Here is a 24,010-nt window from a genome sequence, read left to right on the forward strand (position 1 = left end):
ACTGGCTTGAACTAGTATGAGGAACTTTAGTGCATTATTTGCACTGGCTCGAACTAGTATGAGGAACTTTAGTGCATTATTTGCACTGGCTCGAACTAGTATGAGGAACTTTAGTGCATTATTTGCACTGGCTCGAACTAGTATGAGGAACTTTAGTGCATTATTTGCACTGGCTCGAACTAGTATGAGGAACTTTAGTGCATTATTTGCACTGGCTTGAACTAGTATGAGGAATTTTAGTGCATGTAAAGATTAAATGAAGACTCAAGGGTTAATTATAGTAAAACTTGTTTCTCAACAAGCATCTAAAGAACTAACATTATAGATAACAAACTAAAAGATGTGGTTATAGATCTACTGTTTACATTTCATACACCATTATTTATGATATCATATCTAAACAGCTAGAAATAAAGAAACATGTACAACAGATGCTATATGTATGCTAGAATATTTGGCCAGAACACACTGAAGAAATTATTTCATGTCTTGGATTAAAGTGTCTTTTCAAAGTAGATGTTTCATTACTTATGTGAAGAAGTATAACTTATTTTATAAAATGATTTATTTTACACTCTATTTGTATTCCAAAGAATTTTCTATAACTCAATAAGTTGATCAATATTTATTGGCATTATGGCCACAAATATTGTTAATGCCAAAGATACCCAACAGATGGCTTAATGCATTCTAACCATTATAAGTTTATGTTTTCATGTATTAAGTTATAACTTCAAGTACCCCTTTTTTCTTAGTAAGTCTATTATACAATATATACACAATCAACTTACTTTTGATCTTAATAATGACTATTTAATGACCATGACAGTTCTGAAATTTTTCTTTATACTTACATCTTTCGCACTAGATCCAGATACTTCAATCCAGGTTTTGGAGAAAAAAGCACATGATCCAAGCATAAAGACAATGTACAAAACAGCATGGATGGGATCTTCAAGTATGTGGCCTAGGGTCTCAGGAGGTGACAGGTAGTAACACAAACCACCCACAGGATAAGCTCTGGCAGGTCCACCTCCACCAACGTCCTAAAGGTTTTCAATTTAACTTACATTTTGTACAAAACTTTTAGTTAATCGTTAACTGTATGCAACATTACTGTAACAACTTGAGCATATTCCACAACGTTCTTAGTCTGTTTCAAAGCTTATACATTTCTATTCTATTCTGAACATTAATTTTTAAAATAAGGCAAATGTTGTATTTCATTTAACCATTCTGAAAAATAAGTTACCAGAGAGAGAGAGAAGTCTTGTTAGATGAAATATATTTCAAAAACTATTAAATTTTTAATACTACTTAAAACATATTATTCTCTGTGCATTAATATCATATTATAATAAAGCAACTCATTTTGCAAGAGCTAATTATGAAAACAAAGTGCAATGCTAGACTTGCATATTCAGTTGTAGTTTTATTTTCTACATAAGAATCACATCATACACCTAAATTGAAAGTAAATGTCTACTAAAACACCGATACTAGCACTTATATCTTCAAGTCTTTGGAATGAAGCTCAGTATTTAATCATAAGAAATAACCAAACTTACGGCCCACACACCAAGAAGATTAACAAAGAAATTTCCACTGAACTTTACTGCCAGCATCTAAAAATCAAAGTAAAACAATAACATTTGAATAACATTCACTTAAAGTAACATTTTCTTGCTAAAATACTTGTATGGTCTTATGTGTTTATATATACAATTCCAATTACAAAGGTCCAAATGTAAATGCAGAGGGAAAAGAAGAGACAAGTTTTCTTTGATCAGTTGACTACAGCGTAAAGGAAACTGGGAACATGAACTGACTAATAAGGTGTAAACATGGTTTTAAGTTGGATTATACTTTTACATTCTGGATTAAGAAGCTTAAAGATATGTTCTAGAAAAAAATAAAATATCAGTTTTTTTTTCTTTTCTCATACAAAATTTTTCATAGATATATCTAAGCTTAGAGTCTAATTAGAACTGTATGGAACCATACCTGAGATATGACATATAAGTTTGATACCAAAGCTGACTGAAGGATAATTGGAATGTTTGAAGTGTAGAACAGCTTGATAGGATAGGAGCTGTACTGACCTCGATAACGGGCTGACTTAATAGGCAGATCCACCCTGAATCCCTATGCAACCAACAAGAATAAAAAAACTTCAATTACTGAGGAAAGCAAAAGACAGATGGAGTTCCCAAGATTAAAAAATAATTATATATAACAGCAATGATATAAGTAACACCTCAGATGGTACAGCATGAACTGTAGTTAAATATGTTAGCAGTGGCATACAACAAATAATGTACAGTTAAAATGCTATTAGATACACTTCCTACAAGAAATCCATACATTAATTATTGAATATAAACTTTTGAGGACATGTTATATATACAAAAAACAACTGTATAATTTGTTCAAGTGCAGGTTGGAGTATTTTGAATTGATTAAACAATCAATATGAAAATTACTCCTAAAGAAGTAAAGACAAAATGCTGAAAGAATTTGTTTTTTCTCAAATAATCAGCCATTTAAATTATATTGAGAAAATTAAAATGTATAACAATTCTATCATTATAGTATAGTCATAGCTAAGAAGTTGAATTTATCTATCAGTAATAAATAGCAAAACTAAACAGCAAAAATAAAGTTCATTAGCAAAACTTTTTTAAAAAAGATATTAAAGAATCGAAAAGCTACGATCTTCTAGAAGCTCAACTTACCTCTGTCCAGAAAAATAAAAACTGTAGAAATCAAGTTCATCAGTGAATATTTTGTAAAGAAAGGTACAGACAGTGGAAGAAAACTATACACATTTACAACTATCTTGTTAACCATGAAACAAGAAGAAGCTTGGTTCAGTGAAATGTTGTAATGTGTTAATTATTTATTTGTCTCAGATATTTGTGCAAAGTTATACACTGGCTAACTGCATTAGATTTTCTTAATTTTGAACTCTCATACTAGACTGAAGGTAGCTAATTAGCAGTATCTTTTACCAACCCTTAGGCTACTTTAATCAAATAGTGTGATTTGACCATTTCTTTTATACTGCACACTTCTCTGAAAATACAGAGTGTGATTTAATGACAATGGGACATAAACCATGGACCCTCAAATTAAATTTTTCAGTATGAAGATTTAGGAAATACATTATAATAGATCATTAAAAAGAAAGCTAAACAATTAACCCAACAAAGGATTCATATTCATCACTATGTATTTACAAATTGTTTGAACTGTTAAATTACTATTCTTGTATTGTAGCTTAGTGATTGCAGGTAATTATCAGATGCTTGAACTTATAAATCAGAAAAAATATTGTACCTTACATGTAAACATTAAATTCTGTTTACAATAACAATTAAAATATAGTTACAGTACTTAAAACAATTCTATTTTGGCGATTTTACATTGTTAACCTATCAACATGGGTCACGGGCCATGTTAATGCGTTTGTTGACTTGCATTCAAAATTTTATTGAACTACTATTTTATGAACTTGTGTCTATTGGAGATTATAATACAAATTTTAGTATTATACATTAGTTAATTTCTTAATTTAACAGTAAATATTAAAAACACACACACACACACACACACACACACACATAAACATCGATTTTTGTGTGTTACATGGTATGTTGAATGCAGCACTGGTTCAAATTAGATGTCTGGGATCTCCAAATACAAAGTCTAAAGTTACTTACAAATTAGGAACTCAAATTACTGACACTGATAAGCTAGAATGTAAAACAAGAACCTATCTTTTCTATTTGCTGAGATCTCACTAGGTTTACTGAACCAAACACAGTGGCCCCACCCACCTCTTTCCATTTGTGGAAACACTTCCTTATGTACACGTACTTCTGTCTATGACACGTGAATAACCAAATGAAAGCTAAGAATGCCCTCCTAGTGGCTTTCTGAGCCATTTTGAAGTATTAGGATGTCAATTTTCTTCTTTTGATACAATATTTCAGGCTGGTAAGATAAGTCTTTAGTGAGCTCAAAATTTCATATTTTTAGACCCAAATACAGCTTAGTTAGTACGCTTGATAAATTATAGTGGAATTCTATGGTATCGATATAGTAATTTGTGATCTTTTGGTTATTTAAAATGTATATATACAAAAACCTAAAAAAAACATTTTCTTTATACATCCTCCACGTGGAAAATTTCATAAGGCTTAGCAACCTATGACAAGCAGCAAGTGAATACAAAATTTGTAACTAGAAGAGATAATTGTTTCCTATACTTCTTTATTTACTGTTCTATGTTTTAAGAAAAATAAGTTTAAGAACGTATTTGTAAATAGTAATAATGTATATACATATGTATTTTAACTGAAATGTGACTGTATTTTACAAAATACTAGTCCACTAAAACACAGCCAAGACATGTCACTTTGTAAAGGCCAGTTTTATATTCTTGGATATAGTAATATGAGTGCATGTGCACATTGTCATTGCAACTTCTGTAATGTTAGCCAGGTTAATATAATGAAAATAATAAATATATATATATTAATGTATAATGTTATGAGATTTAATTTATTTAGACTAAACATTTGTCTTTTCGTGTTATAATCTGTAGTCATTCTAAAATAAAAAAACATAATTTAGATTTATTTCTTAATTTCTTATGGTGGTTACAAGGTCAGTCAAATTGACCAAACTCGTACAGAGATTCGATAGTGAAAATAACAGATAAAATACAAAGTTTTTTTTCTTAACAAATATTTGATAACTATCTGGAGGTTATAAAGATTTTACACGTGAAATTTGAAAATTTTCTGATGCATAAAAGTATTTTTAGTTTTAAAATCAATGTTACTTTGCATGTTGGATAGTCAACATTCCAAAAGAAAAAAGGCAAGAGAAAAACACTACTTAAAAAATCTTAAAACTTAATAAAAAAATCTGATATTTTGCATATGAAAGCCTTGTAATGTTTACTGATAATCTGCAAAATTTCGTGAAGATATGCTTACTAATTTAAAAGTTAAAGCATGAAAAGTATAACAAGCACAAAATGGTTACAAGTTTGGTCCCAAGGACCAAGACTGTGCTGAAAGGGTTAAGTGGCTAGTTGAATACAGGTACCAAAAAAGATAAACATGCATGTAACCTACCTGTACAGTAATGCAATGATAGGCTGTTGGGAGGGCTTTGAATAGTTCCAATACAGCACACATTTATAACACGCACACAAATAACCAACTTCTACTGTGTGTATAGCTTTTTGGACATGTTACTTTTCTGGACATTTTTCAAATTTCTAAAAATATTTTGTTTTATATTACAGAATTACTAAGTAATAAGCTCACTCCTGACTGCTCATTGCATATGCCTGTATGTTTTCTGTGTTTAAACAAGTGCCAACCATACAATTTGTAATATCATAAAGTGGAGATGAAATGCGAAGGAAGATTAATGACAATCCCACAATTATTATAAAAAGAAATCTAACTGTATTAAACTGTGGATAAGATATTTATGTATTAGGTCATCAAGAAATTAATGTCACGTTTTGGAATACTTTCATTAACCATTTTTCCAAAAAAAAAGTACATCATGTATAATAGTTAGTGTAGCCTATATAATGTGTAAAGTTTAGTATACTCTAATCCCTTATAGTGATGGCACACGACGAGACACACATTTGGCATGTAATGCTATTTGAATACAAGAAGGGAAACAATGTCTCTGTAGTCACAAAGAATATCAAAGAAGTTTATGGAAATGTTTCAAACAATCGCAAGTGTCAACGATGGTTCAGCACATTTCATTCATGCGACTTTAGCCTTAAAAACTGTGATATCAGGGGCTGACATGTTGGAATTGATATTGATGCTCTGAAGATGCTTGTTGAATCTAACCCAAGGCAACACACTCGTGAAATGGCTTTGAAATTGCATGTCTCTCATGAAACAATACATAGCCATATAAGGAATATGGGAAACTCCATAAAGAAGGTGTTTGGGTGCCTCATAAGCTCTCCGATAATCATCATTTTCAACGTGTGAAAGTTGCTTCGTCTCTTCTGAAGCATAATGCACATGAACTATTTTTGGACAGAATTGTCACTGGTGATAAAAAATGGATTCTCTATGAGAATATTAAATGTCAAAAACAATGGCTCAGTCTTACACAAAAACCATTTCCGACCCCAAAACCTTGACTCCATCGACAGAAAGTGATGTTTTGCATTTGGTGGGGCATCAAAGGAGTAATTCATTTCGAACTCCTCAATCCACAGTGAACTGTCAATGCAGAGATCTATAGTCAGCAACTGAAATGTTTAAACCAAGCCCTTCATCAGAAACACCCTTCACTCGTCAATCGGAAAGGTGTTCTTCTCCACGACAATGCACGTCTACATGTGGCACATTTGACACAACACAAGATTACAGAGTTGGGTAGGGAAGTTCTCCCCTACCCACCATATTCTCCAGATATGGCACCATCAGATTACCATCTTTTTCATTCACTGCAACACCATCTTAATGAGACAACGTATACAAATGTGGAAGGTGTTAAAGAGGACATTGGCATGCTTTTTGCTTCAAAGCCAAGTGATTTCTTTAATCAGGGTATTAATAACCTGATTGTAAGATGGAAAAGCATCATCGATAAGAATGGAGACTATTTCATTTAATAAATTTTTTGTTTTGATATACAAGTTGTTTGGGTTTTTCATTTAAAAAAAAAAGTGATGCTAATTTCTTAACGACCTAATACATATGTTTTGTTTCTATGAGTGTTCTGATTTTACTATTCAAAATATGAACAATACCTAACGGCAAACTAAATGACAACTAACTTTTTTATTTTACCAACTTTAGAGTACGTTAGAGTTACCAAGTCTTAAATTGTTTTGAGACACTACTTTATTACAAAACCTGAACTGATAACACATTTCTACTACACTCAATTAAAGCCAGCAGGGAGTTTAAGCTTCAGTCTTTGTGGCTTCTACCACACTCTACTGGTGTTGCTGCCATTGGCTTCAGAGAGCTCTATGTGTTTTTGCTTCAACAGTGTGTGCACACATTTTATCCATAGTTTCTTCTGTACAACCAATCAAATAGCTATCATATTCAGAAAGTTAACTTACCTGGAAGTAAATAACAATTCCAAAAACTAAGACTGTAGCCATTAAGTTCATCAGGTTAGGCAAATTCTGACGGTAGAAAGCCTCTCTCAGGCCACGGACTTTGTCTTGACGGGTAGCTAGCAGATGGAACAAGGCAATGATGGCTCCTTCAAACTCGGTTCCTGAAACAAAGGAAACACGATTCACATTATTAAAACATTATCAGATTAAAGATATGGAAACCACAATTCACATTATTAGGTCAAGAATAAATAGTAAGTCGAAAGCAAAAACATTAAGTTACTTTTAATCTGAAAATGATTAAGTTTCATTCTGAGATTATATACATTGATATACAAAACTTTACTTGCTGATAAAAAGGTATATGATAATTAACACACAAAATTTAACTTTAAATATAATTACTAGATTTTAGTTTAGTTTACAAATTGGTGGAATGAAATTAAATTATATTCCTTAAACAGTGACAATACTGACCAGTTATAAGTGCATTGTAGTTGATGGTGTTAGGTTTAAGATAGTATTTTAATAATTTTTTGAATATATTAATTAGTAGACTAATTATTACCAAATTTCTTATATCAAGAACCTGACATAATTTAAAGTTTAGTTTTATGATAACCATAAAATTTCAGTTTCAATTTTCAGCATTAGATATTAAAATTACATTTTAATAAAGAGAATTTGAATTGACTAAAGAACTTGCATTATAAAAATCCCTGTCAGCATTAGTGCATTACTCTGCTGATGATTTTATTAGATACAGTTTGCAAGCTACATTGTATAGTCTATTTACAGCCACTACATAAATTATCTGTCACATACTGAAACATTTCAAATAATAATTCTAATGTCTGTTTGTGCAATGTGCAAAATTTCAGATACCTTGTAATAACTTACCATAACAATGTAAATGATAAATAAGACTCTCACAGTGCGATTGGTCTAGAGAAATCTATAGCCAGTGATTGTCAAAATTTTAAGCAAAACAAAATGTGATCCGATTTCAATGAAAATGATTCACGCTTATATAAAAGTACATATGATGTTTTGTGAAAAGCTTGTACATGATGGAGAAAAATGGATATTTTTGGATTTAGTGTACAGGAATTACAGTAGAACATGTAAAAATTTCAAGACAGTAAAACCATTACAGACCTGTATAATCAACAACACACTCTACGAACTCCTGGTCTACTCCAGCTGGTCAACATATGGGATTTGACCATCACTCCTGAAGCTCACTTACAGCCCTAGTTGGAGTGCATTTTTAAGCAGTGGGTCGTGAATCATGAATTCTCAGATTTAGAGTTTGGGGAAACCAACTGCTAGGCCATGCCCAGCCAAAGACATGTGATATTAGATAAAACATTGTTTTAAATATTCTATATTTATGACGGAATAGAAAACAATGTACACTTCAAAATTGATTTATGACTTTTGAATCTATGCGCACATATAAATATGGTCTTGAAATAATTATTTAACTGCAGAGACAACACACGTATAGGAGTCAAAAGTGACTAAATAAATTGTCATTTTATCATTAGTACTACACATTATTATTAAAAATACAAAAGAAACACAAATCAACTGAACAATGCAGTAGTGTTGTGTATTTACTTTAAATAGAGCAGTATACATTGCATGTATGCTACTACAAGTTTATTCAATATTGTTCCAAATGTCCTGTTTTACTTGCCACTCAGTTTCCACATAAACCCATACAGCCTTAATAATATTCGTATCAGGATTATGTGCAGGCCAAGACACAGCTGGTAGTGTTCCACTGATCTTTATTTTTTGTTCCAAGTGTCGTTTCATCTAATTTTCTGCATGATTTAGATCACTGTTTCGTTAGATGATGATGAAGCAATGATCAAAAGGTTCCATTTCTGAGAGAATGACAAAATGCATAAAAATGTGCTTGCAACTGCCAAAAGTCAGAGTGTCATAAACGTTTTATACATCAACATGAACAGCTTGGATGCAGCCTACAAAAGCACCCTTCTTCAGCTTTTTTTCATCCCACTGTTTGAAGCCTATGTCTATTTCAACATTTTGGTTTTATCATTTCTCCTACACAAAGGTTTCTGAGTAGCTATGTAACGACTGAAGCCACTTTGTTCTGTTGTGTATCATATTATTCTGAAGGTAATATTTACACCTCTAAGGTTGTCATATATCATGTAAAGAACATAGTTTGAGTTACTTAGCATAACATTTGAAGAGTTTGAGATTCTAATTTGAACACTTTCCTTATTAGCACACTACTTTTATGTATCCTCTTCAGAATCTCACATACATGTTTTGTTGCAGTTTTTCACATGGAGTATCCTTAACCAGACAAAAGTTTATAATTATAACATGCTTATCATGTGTAATTCCATTCCTGAGAGTCATGATTAGACTTACATTATTACTACTGGACATAGTATATCTACCTATACGTTTATAGGCTTTATACTAGTGTAGAAGTTTCCTATTAGTTGGACAACAACCAATCATAGCATAAACTATTAACACGTTACTGTACATTGGTGGTTATTTTTTTACGAGGCATTCCTGTACTATTTGCTTTTTATAACTTGTTTTCTTCACCATTTTATAATTATTACCAATACTGTATAACCCAGTGAAACTTTTACAGCAAGAAAGTCTTTCTTAACCCTATAATACAGAAACAAGCAATAATAGTATTTCGAAAAGTAGGATTACATCAAATACCAAGCTAACCTCTTCCAGTGTTCACAGTTGCAGGGCTAAAGGCTTTCCACACAATTGTTTCACAAATGTTAGTGGCAATGAAGAGGGAAATTCCAGAGCCAAGACCATACCCTTTCTGCAGCAACTCATCAAGCAGTAGAACAATCAAGAAAGCAACAACAAGCTAAAGAAAAAATTAAGTTTGTCTTATGAAAAAAAAATAATTTTTTTTTAAAGTAAGGTACTGAATGTTACCACAAAAACTGTAATTTGTTTAGAAAGAAAATATTTCCTCTTGTATTTTTGCCAAATTATTATAAAAAAGCAGTTTATGAGTTTTTAGTCCTTAGGTTTTAAATATAGTTCTGATATTTTTTTTTTCAAAAAATATGACTAACTTATTATGCACCTCAATATCCAATAAATTTGGAAAAATAAAATTTGATTAACACAAGTGTTCAGAGTATTATACAAGAAAGCATGTTACTGTTCAAAATTTTACTGTCTTAAAGGGTCAGTGTACAAGAAACTAGTTTAATTCAACTTGTTATTACTTCCTAATAAATTATATTTTTCATTCAGACTACATACTTTGAGAATATTTCATTCATTATTTAAATATAGTCCACCAACAAAAGTAAAAGTTGTAATTATACTTAAAATTAAAATAAAAAAAACTAAACACTTAATGTCTCCCACATGAGTAAAGTCCAGTGAAAAGTTTTCTTTTCATCTATTACTTTATCCCAATTTTAACACCCATAAAAGTTAAGTTCCATTAAGTATATTAAAATCTCACTAAACACATCTAAAGCTACCCTTTTTTTTTTTTAAAGAATACACTTACCTATTAACTATAATTGAATATAGTTCTTCTTATAGCATACAATTATCATTGGTTAAACAAAACATTTATGCCTAAAAGACCATTTCTTTAACTTTAAATGTTTTATTTAAAAGTGTAAATACATATGTTGAACATATATAAGTTTCTGACACAGATTGTAATATTACAGTGACTTCCAAACTGGAGTTGATGAGATGGTTTCAGAGAAGCCTTGGCACATGTAGAAATATTCTCTTACTTGACACAGGACAAAGTAATAGTTTCAGTAAAATTGTATCTATTAAAATAAATGATTATTTTTGTTCATGCTTGAGTTTTTTGTAACCTCACTGGCTAAGCTATTATTAAAAATATATATTAATCATTAAATGGAAGGGTTCTCAAGTAGTCTAAGGTCTTGAAGGATGCAAGAGGGGGGTTCAGGCAAAAACCCTGTAATATCTTACATGCATAACCTTGAACAAATGTAAAGGGGAAAGGAGTAAAACCGAGTATAGAGTTGAAGGAAAAAATATAACATTTTACCTGGATGATAATTAAGAGACAGATACCAGCTCCAATGTCAGCAGGATCTCCATACATACCAGTCATCACATACACAATGGCTTGTCCAACAGTTATCACCATACCAAAGACTACAGAACAAATCAAAATCAAATTACAAAACGTAATAACATAACTTATTTAACAAAAGACAGTTTGAAAGAGATGTAAACTAAAAATTACACGGAAAAAACGGAGATTAGAGTAAAGGGTAACAAAAATATTAAATAATTGTAATAACATATTGTAAGATACTATAAAATAAATCACTTTGGCCCAGGCCAAAGTTCTTTAAAGCACTGTGAACAAATCTCTGTATATTAAATATTTAGCTCCTTTTGCTACAACTTTCACTCTAGATGAGTCCAAGCAAGCATGTCATAACCTTCTACAACAATAAATTCAAAAATTAATTAGACAACTTTATTATCAATGTATGTCAATAAACTTGACAGAAAAATATAGTTTATAGTTCAAATGTTTATATTATCTGAATTTCAATTTCTTAATTTGAAAAAGAAATATTTAATTAACTCGCAATTTTAATTTTTTGAGCTGTGTTATGCATCAGAGCTCCAATTTCTCCACTTTCCATTCAATTAGAAACAGAAACTAAACATATCTGCAAGAAAGAATCTATAATTTGCACCTCCTACCTTCTTGAGTTGCCAAAATATCAATAAATTTGTCAAACCCACAAAAGAAGCCCCTCACATATCTTTCAAACTTTGAGATTATTTTGCTAATTAACTTTAAACGGCTGATGATCATATCTAAAACCAGTAAAAAGATCAGATTCTCCTCTACATAATGTTCATTACAGCTATTTGATTTTGGCAGCCACAGAATAAGTGACTGTCATAGTTTCTTTGTGTGCAGACATCATATTCCTGCTTCAAATGTCTAAAAGAATATTTTTAACCTATATATAGCTTACTTAGAAAGCCGGATAAATCACAGTAGTTTTGGGACATTTCATTCTAGTAACTTATATATTTGTGTTCTAAAATGCATATTTGAAATCTACAAGGATTAATGTTTTAGACATTCCAAATTTGTGAGACTCAACAAGACTTCAACATTTTACTCAAGTGCAACTGAGCTTGAGTATGCAGCGAGTACTACAAATCTTTGTTAATGTATATTTTTTATTCATTGTTATACATACTTCAGCAAAAGTAGCCAAAATGTAAAAAGTTTTGTGTACAACAGACTATTAATGCTTGCCCATAGTCTGTTAAACTTTATTAAAACCCACTTAGAAAATTCAGAGTTATAGTAGATTCAAAAGGCCAGTGTGAGATTTGATATAAATAATTTTACGAATGAATACTTTTTTCTGTATTATTTAAAACATATTACTCTTATAAGAGAATGATGTGTTGAACAATATCCTTTTCAGTAAAAACTACATTTATTAGATAGGATGCTGGAGTGGGCTATTAGAATTATTTTTGGTTTAAAAAAATTCAGATGTTAAAATCTAAGCGTTTGAGCTTTATACATGATATAGAAGCTGTGTTAGATATGATTCACACAGGTTGAAAAGGTCTCTGTAAGCAGTCCATCTGGTTTATGAAAGTTACATTTTCTAACACTGAATGTATTTCTGATAGCTACTTCCCTTTCTCACCCATAGCTATCTCGACCTTCATTTACCCTGTAGGCATTGGTAAAGTTTTTTAAAAGCGTACCAGTCTTTTATACCCCTATATTTTTGTGTCATTATAGCAACATGTGTTGGTCATGCGACCACCCTCCACCAATCCCATTGTGCCCTCTATACTGGCACAGGTAGCTCCCTCTACCCTTGCAGCACAATCCTCACTTTCAAGAATTGGCACCCAAAACAAACCCCAAAACACTGGCAAACCAGTGGGAGGAAGGGGTATGAAAGGAGTTAAGTACCTAGCAGAAATACATTTTCAGTGTTAGAAAATGTGAACTTTTGAAATGGTACTACTTCCTCTCCCCCATAACTAGAATCTCACATTGGAAAGGTGGAAGGGCCAGTGAAGATGCAAAAACAAATAATCAAGCAGAGAGTGAGGACTCTAAAAAGAGGAGGTGTGCCACAGTTAACCTTTCCATTATGGGCCGGGTGGAATCCACTCAGCTCGTAACCACGAAAGTATCCACGAGAATAATTATACTGTGATTTTTGATAATGTATGCACATATTTACAAAATTTTTCATGTTATTGGCAAACAATACAAGGTTTTTGTATACAAAATATCAGGTTTTTAAATTAAGTATTAAGATTTTTTAAAGATTTTCTCATAAACCTTTTTCTTTTAGAATGTTGACTATCCAACATGCAAAATCTTTATAATCTCAAAATAATTATGAAATTTTTTTTAGAAAAAAACTTTATATTTTATTTGTTATTTTCACAATTGTATTTCTTTATGGGTTGGTACAATTTGATCAACTTCAATAAAAAATTAGGATAAAAATATAAATTAATATTTTTTCATTCTAAAATGGTTACAAATTATAACATGAAAACAAAAATGTTGAGTCTAAATAGCTTAAATTTCATAACATCATACATTTATATATATTTATTATACTGACCTTCCATCCACGCCTGGCTAACAATACAGAAATTACTATAAAGAGTCGCACTTACATTCATGTTACCGTATCCAATAATATATAACCGACCTTTAGTCTTTACAAAGTGACCTATCATGGCTGTGTTTCAGTGGACTAGTATTTTGTAAAATACAGTCACATTTCAACTATTATACATCATATACGTATAAACATTATTTCTATTTACAAATAAGCTCTTAAACTTATTTTTCTTAAAACAAAGAACAGTAAATAAAGAAGTAAAGCAAACAATTATCTCTTCTAGCTACAACCTTTGTACTCATTTGCCATTTGTCATAGGTTGGTAAGCCTTATGAAATTTTCGACGTGGAGGATGTATAAAGAAAAAAATTTTTTTTTTAGGTTTTATATATACATTTTAAATAACTAAAAAAATCATAAATGATTATATCGATACCATAGAATCCCAATATAATTTATCAAGTGTAGTAACTAAGCTGTATTTGGGTCTAAAAAATTATGAAATTTCAAGCTCACTAAAGACTTACCTTATCGTTTGAAATCTTGTGTGGAAAGAATGAAATTAACACAATAACACTAGGGAGACATTCTGAGCTTTCCATTGGTTATTCATGTTATATATAAAAGTAAGTGTATATAAGGGATTGTTTTCAAAAATGGAAAGAGGTAGGCAGGGGGCCACTGTGTTTGATTCAGTGTGAGTGATATCTTAGCAAATAGAAAAAATAAGAGATTCTTATTTTATATTCTAGCTTATCGATATCAGTAGTTTGAGTTCCCAATTCTTGTGAAATTGTAGATTTTGTATTTTGACATCACAAACATCTAATTTGAACCAGTGTTGCATTCAACATACCACTTGACACACAAAAATCGATGTTTAGCTGTGTTTTTTTAATATTTACTTTTCAGTTAAGAAATTTACAAATGTATAATACTAAAATTTGAATTATAATCTACAATTTGATACCAAACTTATTCATAAAAAATGTGTTATATATATATATAGATACACCACCGAAAAAGCATCTGGTGGTCTTACAGAAACACCCCATCTCCACAGTGAGCATTGGAGAAGTATATACAGATATAGTGCTAAGATATAAAATTCAGCATACCTGACCAGGCAACACCTGCCATCAGGTGGGATCCTGAAATATGGTGTATAAGCAACGATAAAAGAGAAAAAAATAATAGTAGTAACACAAATTACCTTGAGGATTGAGGTTTTAAGAGAAATACCTTATAAGGAACAAATTGCAAAGGGTTCACAGAAGAACTGGACAGGATAGGAAGAACAATATGGAGATTTCAATCAGGCAGAACAAAGGAAATGTGTTGGATGGACCAGATGAAAAAAATGGAACAACCTGGAGAAGAGAAACTTTCTGGAAGAGGGAGAAAAAAGGGAGTTCAGTAGGGCAACTTGATAAAGAGCAACACTTCAAACAGAAAAAATTCTGAACAAATAACCAGATAAAGAATTGGTTACAGGTGAGGAACAGAAGTATAGGAGGGATGGAAGCCCTGGGAAAAATACTAAAGACTGGAGCAAGACTTAAGCCCCTGGTACGTAGACAAAGAGGAAGGGCGATAGGTGTAGGCAATGACAGATGTGATACAAAGGTCGAGTCCCTGAACTGAGGCATGGGACTGGACAAAAGACACACAGAGAGATAAGACTTTGGTGAGGACAGGATGAAAAACGACCAATCACGGTGGACAGAGGAGTGAATAGGACAGAGTAACAGGCAGGGTGTGTTGCTCCATGAAGGGCTAGAGTAAAGGGAACTATGTTGGAGCCGGCCAATCTGAAACAACCAACAGAACACAAGGAGGGGTCTAGATAAGGGAAAAGACCCTGAAAAGGAGGAGTGTGAACCTATGATAGGTATATAGAGGTGAGCCCCTGAGCTGAGGCACATGACTGGACAAAAGTCACACTGAAAAAAGGAGTGTGGAGATGTCTGGATGGAAAACATCAGATCGGAGATGACTGAGGAGTGGACAGGATAAGGCATGTTGCTCCAGTAAAGACAAGAGCAAAGGGAATCACATCTGAGTGGTCAATACAGAAGAACCAGCAGAGCATAGTTTGGTCTAGATAAGGAAAAAGACCCAGAAGATGAGTTAAATCAGAGGGTAGGCAAAAAGGTGAAGACCTCGCCAATCTTTATCAAAGACATCAATCTCCACAGATGAAGTGTGAGGAACTGAAGACAAAAAGGAAGAAATTTGGCATACCAGTGAATGGGAAACACATACAAATATGTTGAGAACACACCCAGAGAAAAGTGTGAGAATGAAGAGACCACTCTGTGGAGAACCTAGGGAAGACATGATAAGAGATCGGCCACAAGAGTCAGAACTCAGGGAATATGACCTGCCAGGATAGTCACATCAAGGTCATTGGCCTAATACACGAAATCCAGAGTCTGACCAGACATAGGTCGTCATGTGGTTCCCCCTGTCTAGGTGATAAAGCTGATGACAGTGAAATTGCAGAAAGAACCAAAACCTTTCTCCCCCGCAGGAAAGGATACAGAGCCTAATGAACTGTCATGGTATGAGGATGTGTGGATATAAAGAGTATCCTCCTTGACTGACCACTGACCCAAAAATTCAGGGGAACCGAGGAAAATGGGATGGTTCAAGTGATCATGAAGGAAGTTCCACTGGTCGAGAAGTATCCAATGAAGGGAATGCACGTGTGTCTGATCCAAGGGAATGAGCATTGCCAAGGAAGATCATATCCCAAAAGAGAGAACCACATGGACATAGAGAGAAGGAGAAGGGATGGCAAATGTGACTGTCATGCTTGATATCCTGGAGCCAAAGCGGAAAAAGCTTGGCTTGACCAAAGAGAGAAGTGAAGAGAACCCCCCAAATTAATAAGGTGAGGGGTTAGTAAAGGACTTCTCCAACCAGAAAATAAACCCACTTGAGAAGCTTTTATAAAATGGAAGAAGGTGTGAGTGACTGACTGGGCACAGGGAGTTTGAAGATCCAATTTGTGAAGATGACATGCAAAAGCATACCACTCTACAAAACACATTTAGAGCTGAAGAAAGACAGTCAGTGAGTGCCAAGAACAAAAAGGCAAGACTCACCTAGTGGAACTGAAGAAAAAAATTAAACACTGGGGCATAAAAACCCACCAGAGTGAGAGGTAAGACTCCATGGTGAAGCGAGGTGATTGCAGATAATTATACAGCCAGGACAGACCAAGAAAGAGACTTTAAACTCCTGTGTACAGGGAGACAAAGAAGGATGGGAGTAAACTCCTAGTTGAGTGGGCTCCACACATTAGATAGCTCTGTTGTATAGTAGGACCCGAACAGACTAAGCCAGATGACCAGACAAAGATCTGGGAAGTGAGTAGAGGGGGAGCAAAACAGAAGTCAGAAACCCCCATAGAGAACCCATAAAACAAACAGAACTGTTATGAAGTGTAGCCAAAAAGACAGATAAACTAAAGAAATTGAAGAAAGTACACTAATGAACTAACAAAAACTTAGAAAGGTGAAGTCTACAAAGAGCTTAAAAGTAACACACCTGGAAAACTAAGAAAATCGACCTGAAACATGAAAGAATAAGTAACACATAAAGTACAAAACCACTAAAAGGACTGAAAAGATAAACAATCCTGAAACATAGAATGTAGAAGTTGACTCAAGGAAACTAGAAGACAAAGGACACGAAAAGAAAACTTATCCTAAAGAACAAAAAGGCACCCAGTTAACAAAAACAAAGGTTGACTCAAAACTTATCCCCAATTAGAAGTGACTAGAAGTAAAGATATAAAAAAAGGAACTTATAAATAAATAACATTAACAGTGAAAAAGTGTAAAACATTAATATAAATTAATGCAAGAAACAAACTCTAAACACAAGTTGTAACCTAGAGATGGTAAAAAAATTATAAAATTCGAACTTGAACAATACTGACCAGAGAAGACATGAATGACAAATTATCCAACGAGGAAATTAGATCCATACAATCGAGCTCACGTAAACTTATTGAACATGGGTATATCTAGGGGTGAGAAATACACACTGAAAACTTACCACAGATCACCTGGGAAAAAGAATAATACCTATCTTGAAAGGAAAATATCGCCACCTGAACATAAGACATGAATTCCCTGTGACAGACATCATGAAACCTGAGACCACTGTCTACTTATGGTGGGAGAATTATCAACAGCCATAAGAAACCAAAATGTTTTTGATAGACATGAAGAATAAATCATGATCATATATTAAAATTATTTCAAATGTAAATTAAACGACAATAATTAGTTATAAATGTGCATCATTCATAGACCAATACAAATGAATTTGACAGAAAAGGATTTGGCACTAAATATTTTTAAGAGTCTCATACGTTTTTGTGCTCCATTGAACAATGCTCGATCTTTTGGGGTGTCACCAACTTCAATGATCTTTGCTCCTGAAAGTAACTGCATAATTAAACTGGATGTCACAATGGGTGAAATACCCAGTTCCATAAGGGTTCCTCTGTTAGAGGCCAGGATTACTCTGATCCAATAAAATGGGTCTGCTGAATCAGATGACATAATTCCAAAAAGTGGGATCTGTAAAGAAGGAGTAACCACAATAACTTACCAATTTTAATAAATATTCTAAATTTTTTTCTACTTTTGAAACTGGTAATAGAAGTCTTATTCATAAGTTTTGAATATTATGATGCATTAAGATAGCTATTGTTATACCAGAAGGTTAATACAGAAAATTAATTTGAGAGGAAGCAATCAAGTACAAATTAGACAAGATTCTGCAAAGCAAAATCTTTGTTTGTTGTTGTTGTTTTTATTATTATTTATTTTACATTATATATTTTTTATTTCTGACCTAACCTTTTCATATGATTTCTCAAATGTGGGTGCAGAAAAATTTGCACCCAAAAGTGGTAACTGCTCCCAAATTTTGCCTGTATTATCCCCTATATACAATAAACATGAAGCTATTGGTTATTACATAGTTAAGATACATTACTTGGTACTAAAAATATATATATATAAAAGAAGGAAGAGTACTCAAACAAACAAATACTATGCATATAAATTTTTATTTTTAAATATGTATACCACAATTATAATTGTGCCCATTATTATAAATAAAGAGGGTTAAAAAGTTTTATCGTGTATTTCAGTTTCACACACTAATTTTTAAGCATCAAAGTGTCAGGTGGTTAAAACAACTTTAAGTAATTTTGTAATTCAATCACCTCTGCTAAACCACAAGCATCACTGATCACTGCAGATAATTGTTTTAGTTAAAAATGTTTATTATTAAATTTTTTGAGTCAAAAAGATATGATTAAAAACTAATAACTGTTAAACACAGAATGTTTATGCTTTTAAAAATGTCTTACCTGACAGCACACTAAAAATATGAATAAAGTAATAGCTGTCCATAGAACTTTCTCTCTGAACTGGATCTGAAATATTACAAGTATAATTTGTAGATTCCACGAATAACAAGATAAACCATTATATATATATATATATATACACAAACATGTTTTCATCACAACAGCCTGGACAAAACACAGAACGTGATAATTTGATACTGAGAGCTGTAAGGCAATGTAAACATTAACTTGTGGGTTATGAAAATTTTATTATTACTCACTTCTGGCAAGAAACATCAACATTGTTTGAAAACAAAAAAAGAATTACTTCAATGTAACTGTTGATAAAAGTTTAAATTCCTCAGTTGTGATAAAAACTACTAACACTTCTGGTGTCCACTATAATTTTTTCAATCTCTGATTGATCAAATCATGCTCCATTACTTGGATATTTCTAGTTTAAGATCAAGTTAGAAACACAGGACAACATAGTTTTATTTTTTTCTTATAGATATATCTTAAAATCATATACACACACACAATGTACACCATAACACATTGCAGATGGGTCATGAGTTCACTCGTGTTTCAGGCAGAACATCTTTGTGTGCCAGTTATCAAAACGTTGCAATCAAAAGGAGTCAGACTCCTTTTATTTTGTTTTGGACAGTTATTATTTTTCTGTGAACTTGTTGAGTGAAGATGAGATAATTTCTGAACTATTTGATGATAATTTGTCAGATCTTCCAAGTGAAGGTGAAGATTCTGACATGGACATGTTTGTGGATTATTCTGACACTGACTCTAGCTGCAGTGATGTTGTTAGACCTACAAAGATATGTAAAGTTGTGCTTTAAACTGATTCTGAATCAGAAAATGATGATGATTCTACAAATGTTCCTGTTAAGGATTTGTTTTCCCGTTGTGATAATAACTGGTCAGAAAAAGATATTCTACCGAACTTGGAAATGTTTGAAGGAAATCTAGGGGTCACAATAAACTCCACCCGAACCCAAAACTATTGCTGCCGTGACAAGTCTAATGTTTGGTGATGACTTCTTTGAAATCTTTTGTCAGGAAATGCGTACCTACCATAATCAAACTGCAGAGAAACATAAAATGTCATCTAAAGGACTTCAATGGTCTGAAGTTACACCTACAGACATGAGGAAATTCCTAGGCCTTATTCTACTAATGGGACAGACAAGGAAATATAACTGGAAAGATTATTGGCCAACAGATCCTATTTTGATTAGCCCAATAGTTTTGCAGACAATGAGCCTAAACAGATTTGAACTAATTTGGACATTTTGGCATTTCAATGATAATCAGAAAATGGATAAGTCTTTAGGCAGGCTCTTCAAAAGTCAACCAGTACTGGATTATTTCCTCAACAAATTCAGGACACTATACAAACCACAGCCACAGTTGTCACTGGATGAGGGCATGATTCCATGGAAAGTACATCTAAGATTCCGAACAAAGACCCTGCAAAAATAGTAAAATATGGTCTGCTGATAAGAATGGTGTGTGAGAGTGACATAGGTTATAGTTGCAACATGAAGATTTATACTGGTGAGGGGAAAAAATTGGAGAAGACTATTCATTAAGTTCTTGCTCCTAATCTTGGATTGTGGCACCACATATACCAGGACAATTATTACAACAGTATTTCCATTGCAAACCTGTTTCTAGAACATAAAAACAAGAGTCTGCAGAACAATCAGAGATAATAGAGGGTTGTCGCCAAGCCTGAAGTTTCAACAATGAAAAACGGTGAAACAGCTTTCTGTAGAAAAGGTAATGTTCTTGTTTTCATATGGAAAGACAAGAGAATGGTTTCAACCATCCATGACTCATTTGTTTCTACCACAGGAAAGAAAAATAGAATAACTGGAGAAGAAATAAAAAACCTGTGTGTGTTCTTCAATACAATGCCCACATGAAAGGTGTTGATCATGCAAATCTGTACCTCTCATACTACACCATTCTAAAAAAAAACAGTAAAATGGACAAAAAGGTAGTATCTTTTCTGATAAATTGTGACCTTTTCAATTCATACAAAATCTACAAAGCCCTGAAACAACAGAAAAAAAATAAAACATAAGCAGTTCTCTGTGGCAAGAGAATGGATTACTGACAAAGAGAAAGAAGGCTCACTGAAACTAGAGAGGAACAAATCCAGTCCATCATCTGAAGGTACAAGGAGAGCCCCACATAAGGATCCTTTAGGAAGACTGTTTGGTGACATGAAACAGCATATTACTGTGTTCATTTCATCTACAAGCAAAAATAAATTTCCAACCAGAGCCTGCAGAGCTTGTACTACCCATGGGAAATGAAGTGAAATGTGATACATATGCAAGATTTGTCGGTTCCACTCCATATAGAAAAATGTTTTAGAAGATGCCACACTTTAAAAATTTACTAGGTGTCTTCATGTACATACTCTGTAAGTTTTATATAACATAGTTGAGTTATGAGCAAACCACGTCCGACTCCTTTCAAACTCAATGTTTTAATAAATGGCACACAAAGATGCTCTGAACAAAACACAAGTAAACTCATAACCAATCTGCAATTTGGTAAGATTAGAAATAAATATATATATATATATATAATTTTTTTTTTACACAAATTTATTTTATTTAGGGATTTGAATTTTTATTGTTAACTTTTAGCGGACTAAAAGTTAACAAACATATCTTTATCTTGGAAGTTGATTATAAATTAATTATTAATACAACATGCAAACTTACAGAAGTTACTTGAAAAATCAAGAATGCCAAGTACACAATAAAGTTGTACATTTTAAAATCCCTGTTTAACATGTAGACAGCATTAACCCCTAAACCTTAAGATTCAATTGATCTGATTAATTTACGTTGCTATGGGAAGACCCAAGTTTATTATGGAGGTTAGGTCATAAAAGAATCCCCAAAACCAATGTAATTCTTTATGTGTGGACTGAAACAAAAAATCAAGCCTTTCTAACATTGTTTTTCCTTCCAGAAGTTGGTGGCAAAAAAAACAACACAATTGCAATATGGTCCTTTTGTATCAAAATAAAAATACTTTACTGAAAATTTTATGAAAATATCAAATGGATACTTTTATTAATTAACTATAATGAACTTCAATGAACAAGTTAATTAAATGTAGTTTATTTATATATGTTTTAAAGCTATATATAATCAGAAATGTTAATAAAATTATCCTCAAAGTTTATGAAATTAAATGTTAGAATTTGATATCACTGAATGTATTAGCAGATCAAAACATTCAGCTTACCTTTCTCTCAGGTTTAGCAACTTCAGGAAGAATGCCACAAAATGGCTTAATTACTTCCAAAAATTTAACTGAAAAACAAAACATACATACAATGTCATACAAATGAATCTGTAGGTAACTGAAAACATTTTTTTAAACTTTCTTTTGTACTCCAATCTGAATGTGAAGCTGAATTAGTGTATTATAAATTTGTACTTTAAACATAAAATTTAATTATTCTTTGGTTACTCTAATATATACAAACACCTACATTAAATACAACTATGTAAAAACGAGGACAGAAAACAAAGGTTAAATATTGCTATGCAAGAAGGAAACATGTAACTGGGAAGAAGCAATGAAAATGTTTTCTTCCTTTTAAAATACCTTAAGTTGAACTATTCAGTACTATATTTTCAGAGATTTTCTGGTAGCCCTTACAACCCGACCTCTCTTGTTAGAAAAATGAGCAATTTTTAAATTTTCATATTATACATAACTAAGCTGAGAGGTAATAGATTATTACAACTAAATACATTTTTATTTCAATGTCACTATCTAGAAAGTTATATTAAGAGGTTTAGAAGTCACTAAGAACTTTTTTGATAAAAAGCATTTAAACAGAGATATTAGTGAACATAAAGAGAATATTATACTTTTTGTTGTAACTCATTGTCCAAATATACATATTGATATTTCATTTGCTAATACTCAATTAAAAGAAATAGTAGAAAACTGAAAGAAGAAGGCAACCAAGAAATGTGTATAGATTATTGAATAGACCTAAAAAAATGACAGAAAGAACTATGCTTTTTGTAATTTAGGTTATATAAAATCTACCAAAACAATAAAAAATTTTGTTTTTTATGAATAACTAATTTAATTGCAATTCTAAGAATGTAATATATCCATTATAATGTGTAAATTGAGGTGAATTATTTATTGGTGAAATAGATAATTTAAAATGAAGGATAAATTTACACAAATTCCATGTTAGATTTTCCAAAAAAAGCCCACTCTATGCCAGTAAATATTTTAATGAATGTATTTTGAGAAAATCTAAAATACTGAAAGAACCATATTTTCCACTTTTGGGAATATGATGTAAAAAAATTAATGATTATTTTTCAAAAAATATTTTGGCACCACTTTAAACAGATAGTAGTAAGAGGGCAGAAGTAATTGGTTGTGCAAGGTCAGTAGGAATTGTGAAACCATGAAAACAGTTACTAAGACTTACAGAAAAGAAAATGTAAGAGTATGAAATTATAGTTAAATAAATTGCATTTCTGTTATGATAATAAGAAAAAAGTATAATTAGAATAAGATTTCAATTTAAAAAGGAAAGTATATTGACTAATTTTATTTATTTTTGATAATTTGTAATGTACTTAATTTATACATGGACTGTATTATGTTTGTACACTTGGAAAGTATATGCATTTAATTTAGATAATTTATGTTTAGTTGAAAAGCAGTATTTGTCCTCAAATTCGATGACGAGGAACCCACTTTGAGACTAATAATGCTTGGAGACGGTTTGAATGGGTAATG

The 24,010-nt window shown here is 32.0% G+C and overlaps 1 protein-coding gene across 1 annotated transcript in view; it reads right to left on the reverse strand.

Moving 5' to 3' along the window:
* The window catches only part of LOC106460165 (protein transport protein Sec61 subunit alpha), a 30,353-nt gene that overhangs the window by 3,092 nt on the left and 3,251 nt on the right, over positions 1-24,010 (reverse strand). Inside the window, exons 2-10 of the mRNA XM_013919851.2 lie at positions 22,478-22,545; positions 19,208-19,273; positions 18,197-18,407; positions 11,211-11,320; positions 9,869-10,022; positions 7,133-7,293; positions 2,005-2,145; positions 1,569-1,625; positions 855-1,046 (exon numbers count right to left, since the gene is read on the reverse strand). Coding sequence (XP_013775305.1) covers positions 855-1,046; positions 1,569-1,625; positions 2,005-2,145; positions 7,133-7,293; positions 9,869-10,022; positions 11,211-11,320; positions 18,197-18,407; positions 19,208-19,273; positions 22,478-22,545 — 1,160 coding nt within the window. The remainder of the gene's footprint in view (positions 1-854; positions 1,047-1,568; positions 1,626-2,004; positions 2,146-7,132; positions 7,294-9,868; positions 10,023-11,210; positions 11,321-18,196; positions 18,408-19,207; positions 19,274-22,477; positions 22,546-24,010) is intronic.

Source organism: Limulus polyphemus, unplaced genomic scaffold, assembly GCF_000517525.1.
Source record: "Limulus polyphemus unplaced genomic scaffold, Limulus_polyphemus-2.1.2 Scaffold721, whole genome shotgun sequence".
Classification (NCBI taxonomy): domain Eukaryota; kingdom Metazoa; phylum Arthropoda; class Merostomata; order Xiphosura; family Limulidae; genus Limulus; species Limulus polyphemus.